Source organism: Neophocaena asiaeorientalis, unplaced genomic scaffold (genome assembly GCF_003031525.2).
Source record: "Neophocaena asiaeorientalis asiaeorientalis breed wild unplaced genomic scaffold, Neophocaena_asiaeorientalis_V1.1 scaffold229, whole genome shotgun sequence".
NCBI classification, from domain to species: domain Eukaryota; kingdom Metazoa; phylum Chordata; class Mammalia; order Artiodactyla; family Phocoenidae; genus Neophocaena; species Neophocaena asiaeorientalis.
In genome coordinates this window covers 453,689-461,349 of record NW_020174096.1, presented here as the reverse complement: position 1 = coordinate 461,349, position 7,661 = coordinate 453,689, and the positions used below count along the sequence as shown (strand labels likewise).

At 43.1% G+C, this 7,661-nt stretch overlaps 1 protein-coding gene across 6 annotated transcripts in view; it reads right to left on the bottom strand.

The window, feature by feature from the left end:
* Window positions 1-5,072: 5,072 nt before the first annotated feature.
* RAI14 (retinoic acid induced 14) overlaps window positions 5,073-7,661 on the bottom strand; it is a 143,838-nt gene continuing 141,249 nt past the window's right edge. For 5 of the 6 annotated variants that reach the window (XM_024754663.1, XM_024754661.1, XM_024754662.1 and 2 more), the window contains one exon: window positions 5,073-6,915. In XM_024754663.1, the coding sequence (XP_024610431.1) occupies window positions 6,838-6,915 (78 nt within the window). In that variant the 3' untranslated portion in view covers window positions 5,073-6,837. The remainder of the gene's footprint in view (window positions 6,916-7,661) is intronic. The other variant, XM_024754664.1, reaches the window with a different exon arrangement.

The following is a 7,661-nucleotide window of genomic DNA, read 5'->3' as shown; positions in this document are numbered from 1 at the left end:
GGACTGTGTAATTCCTTAAAACACATTTTCCAGCCTCTCAAGGCAGGGTTAGATACCTTCTTTCTGAGCTCCCACGGTATCCCATCCACTTGTGAGTCTCATAGTGACACAAGTCTATTGGCACTCCATTTACTTTTGAATTTTTCCATGCATCTGTCCATCCATCCAAGGAAAAATACCGTTGAATACCTGCTATGTGCCCGACACTGTTCTTTCTAAGCATTAGGGAAAGCAACGGCGAACAAAGCGACAAAGATTTCACTCTCCTAGAGCTTCTGTTCTACCAGGGCTGCTAGTAAACAATATGACATCTCTGCAAGTTAGAAACAGGCAGGTGGCTAAGGGAATAGGCAGCAACTTTGCGTGAATTAGGAAAACGCCTCTTCCTGCAGCCAGTCTCAGGCCCCTGCTAGGGGGTCCAGCTTTGGGAAAGGGATGAACCACCTGACATGGAAGTAACAAATTATATGGAGAAAAATAAAGTCAGGCAAGGGATCTAGAAAGTGATGTGGATGTGGGGAGGGGTATACTGGCTTATACAGTGTTGTTAAGAAGGGCTTCTCTGACAAGGTAGCATTGAGCAGAGACCACAAGGGAATAAGGGAGCGAATGACACAGATGTCGAGAAGAGCATTGTAAGATGTTAATAGCAAGTGCAAAAGCCCTGAGGCAGGAGCAAATTTAATGGATTCAAGAACAGAAAAAGTTTCAATTAAGAATGAAAAGAGAGTCGGGCTTCCCTGGTGGCGCCGTGGTTGAGAGTCCGCCTGCCGATGCAGGGGACACGGGTTCGTGCCCCGGTCCAGGAAGATCCCACATGCCGTGGAGGGGCTGGGCCCGTGAGCCATGGCCGCTGAGCCTGCGCATCCGGAGCCTGTGCTCCACAACGGGAGAGGCCACAACAGTGAGAGGCCCGCGTACCGCAAAAAATAAAATAAATTTAAATTTAAAAAAAAAATGAAAAGAGAGACAGGAGAGTGGGTCAGCAGAAGAGGAGGTCATGCAGGGCCTTATGGGCAATCCATCCATCTAAATCTCCACCTACCCACCCACCCAGTGAATACTGAATATCTGCTAGGTGGCAGGCCCTGTCTGACCAGATGTGAGGTTCTTGTGAGCAGATTTATATCCACCACTGAGCCTTCAGCGGTCAGCACAGTGTCTGGCTTATAACTAGTGTTCAATAACACTTAATAAACGGAGTAATCTTCAGGAACTCTCCATTAGTAGAGATTCTGGCCTCTCTGTGTACATTGGGTTCCTATTGCTGCTGTAACAAGTCATCACAAACTTAGCAGCTTGAAACAACAAGAATTTATCATCTCCTCGTCCTGGAGGTCAGAAGTCTGCAGTGACCATCACTGGCCTGGAGATCAGGTGTCAGCAAGACCGGTTCTTTCTGGAGGCTCTCGAGGAGAATTGTTTTCTCGCCTTTTCCAGCTTCTAGAAACCACCCGCCTTCTTTGGTTCATGGCTCTTCTTCCACCTTCAGAGCCAGCAGTGTAGCATCTTTAAATCTCTGACTCCTTCTCCTGCTTTAAAAGACCCTTTTGATCACATCAGGCCTTACCAGGGTAACCCAGGGTAATCTCCTTGTCTTAAGGTCAGCTGAATAACTTTAATTCTATGTGCGAACTTTATTCTTTTGCCATAAAACATAAACTATTTAAATTCCAGGGAATTAGGACATGAGCCTCTTTGGGGGAGTGTTATTCTACCTACCAGAGTGTTTAACTTGATTTAAATGTATAGGTTTAAAGGATTAATTTACACGTCTGGGTTGCTCAGAACCTGCATATTCATTACAGATGCCTATCTTCAGGACTGGCCTCAGACTGGCTCCTGGGAAATGAGTTCTGATCCATTAGAATATTCTGTCTGAGAACATTTTTGTATGCTTGACATTTTGGGCCAAGTGGTACAAATCCGATTAAATAGTTCATTCTTAAAATGTGATGTATGATGAATGCATGTCTTTGCTCTGGGGGGTCTGGAATCTGAATAGCTGAAATTGTTATGCAGGTACTTCAGCCTTCCTGATAGATCCCCAATAAAGTCCCGGGTACCCAGGCTTGGGTGGGCTAATCTGACTGGCCAGACTTCCGAAGTGTTGTCACACATCACTGCTGGGACAATTAGCTATATCCATGTAACTCCACTGGAAGAGGGCGCCTGGAAGTGTGTGCCTTGTTTCTCCTGGATTTTGTCCCATATACCTTCAGGCTTTGCTAATTTTAAGGAAGGAGGATGAGAGGATGTTCTGGGCTAATGGTAACGTTCTATACCTTGATAGGGTTTGTTGCCCAGGCATATTTACTTGTCAAAACTTATCAGATGGTACACTTAATATTTATGCATTTCATTGTTATGTAAATTTTACCTAGAAAGAATTTCAAACAAATACTAAAACCTAGTTAATGATATGTATACTGAAATTTTCAGGGTAGCCTGTGTGGATGTTCTGTACTTATTTTAAAATGTCTCAAAAAGAAACAGACTAATGGATGGAAATTGGGATAGATAAGTGGATAGACATGCATACAAGGCAAGTCTAGTAAAATGTTAATGCTTGACTCTAGGTGATGAGCACATGAGTGTTCAGTGTAAAATCTTTTCAAGTTTTGTTTAAAAATGTTCCTAAAATTTGAAAAATTCAAAACCAGAACAACAAACTCTCCATTTTTACTGTGATTTTGAAACTGAAGTATTGATCTCAATAACGTTCCCTCAAGGTTTTTTTTGAAAAAAAAATAAAAGTATAGGTTTAAAAACATCTGAAGGTGACAGATAGGTAACTCTTACTACCCCCCTCCTTTGTTAAAAGCTTACGGTATTTGGCTGTGTCCTGCTCTCCCCCCCCTCCACACCCTCCACTAATAATCTGGTACATCCAGTCGCCGTTCCTGAAATATTGTTTCTTCCCATTTTTAGGGCTTGGTTTATACTGAATATACAGAAACGTCTCTTCCCTTCTCTTCTACTCGCCTCCATCTCTTGGGGATTTACTCTTCAAGGGAGCCTTTCCATCTCCTGGAACCCACTTTGATCGCTCCCTCAACCAGCTCCTATGGCCCAGTTATGGCGACCGTCATAGTTGAGCTTTTGTCCTTCGTTTCACAAATGTGCCGCACGCTCCCCGAATGCTGGACAGCTCTCTGCCCTGAACAGGTGAACAGAAATTGCTCCTGTGAATGCATCCGTCTGTTACTTTTTCCAGCTCACTCTTTGCCTTGCAGTCTGCCTTTTAAACCTTGCCTCACCCCCATCTTTGCTGGATGGTGTTTCTACTGCTGTCAGCACCCAGCATTCCACAGTTAGGCCACATGGCAAAAGGTTGTGCATCAACATGTGCTGGGAGCATTTTCCCCACGTGGCATATCATGTGTTTATCTCAAGATTGGTGGGTTTAATTATTAAAGGCTTTGGAGTCAGTCTGGAAGTCTATGTAAGAAAAACAAGTTGATGACCCTTATGTAACCAATGTGAAGAAAAAGGCCGTTCTTGCCCACTCACTGTGATGACCCATACGCTATTCTACTTTTATCCTCTGCATTCCTGTATCACATGATGGAAGCTAGTGTGAAAATGGGCAATTTGAAAATTATCCAAATGATCCTCACACATATGCATACATAGCATAGTCATCACATCATTTTTAGGGCTGTAAAATACTGGAAGCAGATTAATTGCCCATCAATGAGGAGTTAGTTTAAAAAAAAAAAAAAAAAGCACATACTATGAAACATTATGCAGCAGTTAAAAAGGATGTGTGTGCTGACAAAGAACAATCTCCAGGATGTTTTAAGTGGAAAAAGTATGGTCCAGAAATTTCTATATTTAAAGGGGAAAATAAAATACATGCCTACATGTACATACAGACATAGAATGTGTTAGGTCATTCAAGAAACTTAACAGCTGTTTCTTCTGGGGTGGTAAACTAAGAATCAGGAGGAGAGATTTATTTTCAGTTTATCTCATTTATCCTACAATTATATCCCGTGATATATAACCACTGCTGCAGGATGAGTTTCTTTTCAGACCCTGCCTTTGACATATGAGGCAGTTCTTTTCATTTAAGAAGTCTGGTTTGGATTTATCTAGGTTAAGTGCTCATTTGAGTGTCACCAAGAAATCATCTTCTGGGACTTCCCTGGTGGCCCAGTGGTTAAGACTCCACACTTCCACTGCAGGGGGCGCAGGTTCGATCCCTGGTATGGGAATTAAGATCCCGCATGCTGGGAGGCGTGGCAAAAAAAAAAAAAAAGAAATCATCTTCTGAGTTGAATGGTTGGCCTCTCTTGAGGTGAGTTCTCCTTTCAGGGTGCACACTCGATAATTTAAAATAGTAATAACCTCAGACACTATTTGCATTATTTTCATTGATCTCTTTTGTCCTTTTTCCTCCCAGAGGTGGGGCTTGAGGAAGGGTTTAGTTGAGTATGTATGGTATGCCTTGGCAACAGGAGCTGAGAGAGAGGCAGTAGAATCGTATTGTTAGCAAGGGAAATGGCCTTAATGAAGGGAGATGGCCTAGTTATGCTGTGTTATGAAGAACCATGTTAGCTATTTAAATAATTGCACCCATTTCATTGTCGTCTGGTGTTTTAATTATGCTTTCAACCTGGAAGAATTCACCCTACAGGAGTTTTTTTCAGGAATGAATTAACCTTGTAATGTGATAGGATAATGTAAGAAAAACCACGTGTATGTATTACTTTTTCAAAAAAGCAAAGAAAAAAAGAGAAAAAAAAATCTAATGGAAGCTTTTAAATAGTTAAAAAAAAAAAAAAGACTACAGATCAACTGAGAGGCAATTTTAAATGAAAGAACTGTGATGCAAGTGCCCAAAAGTGGGTGTTGCTTGGGGTAGAGTTCAAGGTGACCCCAGGAGCTAGGGGACGAAATGATATGACACACTGTGTGAGAGACTGCAGACAACGGCCACCGGTGGAGCACAACACAAGGTATAAAAACCTTTGCCCCGAAATGCTAGTTAGCTGAACTTCAGAAGCTGTACAGGCATGCTTACGAAGGTGCCCCAAATCAACCACAGAGATGCAAAATGAAACAAAAGTTTATTTTCTGCAATACTTTCTGTAAATTACAAAGGCAAAATGCTAAACTACAGCATGTAACTTTTCAATATTTAACCAGAGTACTTGTAATAAATATGCATCCTGAAACAAGATAAAAGGCTACACTTTGTCAGGCGTCCTACAAAATATCTCAAGTTTTACACTCTGCAGCATTTCTGTGTGGAGCTGGGAGGGGGATGGTTTTGTGTTTTCTTAAGTGCTGTGACAGAAAGTCCTTTCACAGTTTTCTTTGGAGGGTGTTCGAAATTGCCGAACTATAAACAACTTAAGAAAGGTAACACCAGGCTCGAAAGCCGGTGTTGCTTCGCTGTCGTTGGTCCTCATCCAGCACAGTGCTACCAAGTGGCCTCTGAGCCCAGGCGGCCCTGTCGGAGCCGGCCTATGCTTTCAGTTCTATACTTCAGAGATTTCCGTAATTCAGTTTACATCTCTCAATAAGATCAAGGCTGTAAGGGAAGCTGCAAGCAAGTTAACCTGAAAGTAAAGTGAACAGGAATGTTTTCTCCCAAGACCTCAGCCAGGCACCATAATGTTTACCAGGATTTTTTGCTTCAAAGTTGAAAAACTCGTTGGTACTAACAGCCCTTCTAGAGATAATTTACAGGTGCTGGTAGAGTTGGGGCATTCAAAAATATTCAGTGGGTAAAAGAGGATTTACTATACTCAGAGACGTGCTACAGTTCTGAGAACACGATGGCAGGAAGTCTAGGGGTGTTGGTGGCAGCTCATTTTGAGTTTGGAATACAGAACCACCTCCTGCTATAGCTGAAAACCCGGAGGAAAAAGTTACATACTTTTTAAAGTCTTAAACATGATCACCTAGAAAATATTTTGCTGATACAGTCTAATGTAAATTTCACTTACTTAGGGATTTAGATATGAAAACATCTTTAAGAGCCAATAAAAATATTGCAGAGGAAAAAAAACACTTTTAAAAAATTGAGGTTAAAAATGATGAGGCATTTCTTTTGGCTGTAAACACGCAATTTACTATCCCTTGTTGAACACAAATGTTTGGATTTCCTGAGCTTCGTGCATAAGAAACAGCAGGAGGCAAGTTTGCATAGAAAATTTGCAGTATGTCAGCGGTTTACTTAAAAAGAACTTTTAAGGGCAATTTGCTTTTGTTTTAAAACTTCATATCTAAGTTAACAGTGCTCATCAAACTATAAGATTGATAAGCGGGGTGGTGAGAAATATAAGGCAGATGGGGAAGAAAAAGATGGAATTAGCATTTTTAAATCCACAAGATACCACGATAAAGCGTCTAAAGCATGCAGCTCATAACTAGTGCCATACTAATTTGGTTAGAAATTAAGTCACGTTTGGGGGATAGGAAACCAAAGGCAAAAAGAACACTGCTGTGCCGAACGGCACAGCCTGAGTGTAGGAACGGAAGCACGGCTGCGTGGAGCATCGATGTGTCACTCAGTGATGAAGTCCCTCAGCTGGGCAGGTACCAAGGAGGATGCCTGCCACCAGCGTGGACGATCCCAGCTCTGGAATCAGAAGGGATGACAGCGTCTTTCACCTCTGCTGCTTCGAAGTTTCTAAGCGGTTCTGAGGAGGACAGTCTTCTCCTGGGACCCATCCTCAGAAAGAAGCCTCTGGAAAGGGAAGAAGCTCCATTACAAGGGTCACAGTGATACCACGAATGAGAACAATGGCAGTGGTTGCCAGCAACTCCGGATCTAACATAAGGTGGACAACAAGGGGCCAGTGTCCTGCCAAGGAATCCACTTTACTTCTTCTGGGACTGGTTCTTACACATGGTGAGGATTTGCTTCAGTACTTTTTGGACATCTTCATCCATCTGGCCCTAGGAAATTCCAACAAAAGACACTCATTAGAATAACCTGCGATATCATGACTTGGACACAAATCACGCAGGACCATGGGGGAGCGAGGAAGGAGGTGAATGAAGGGCAGAGGCTGTTGCCCCACAGGAACTTCAAAATGCGGAAAACAACAGAGGTGGGGGGGGGGGCACTGAACACTGAAAAGCTAAAGCACTTGTTAGAAAAATAACATCAAAAAGGTGTAAACCAAAACAAAAGAAAACAACACTCAGAAACTAAATCCTGGCACTGCCTCACCTGGGGAGTGAGATGGCTGGCTGGGATGAGCCCTTGGCTTCCCACTGCCCTCCCACCCTCCCCGATCTTCAAGGAAATGTTGGCCCTACCCATTCCCACATTTCTAGGAGGAGCTGAGTCAAAGACACAACCCTGCTCTTTTTCCTCCGGAGGATGAGGGGGCTGGGTCTCCTACCAGACTCCTCAGCAAAGGGTTTCTGGCATCTCAGTAGCGAACGTGAGCCCAGCCAGCCAAAGCACCAACAGTTGCAGTAGTGAGATGGCACGGATAGCTCTGAGAATATCATCAAACCCGGAAAATAACACCTAGACCCCTCCTCCTGATGGGCAGCTGCCCCCACACCCTCCTTCAGGCTCCCAACAAAGGAGGCTGCTCCTGGTTAACAGGGCATGGGGCTCCCAACACAAAATCCAAAGCAAAGCAGAAGGTGTTTTAAAAAACTTTCCAATGAAGAGCTGTCTTCTCAAA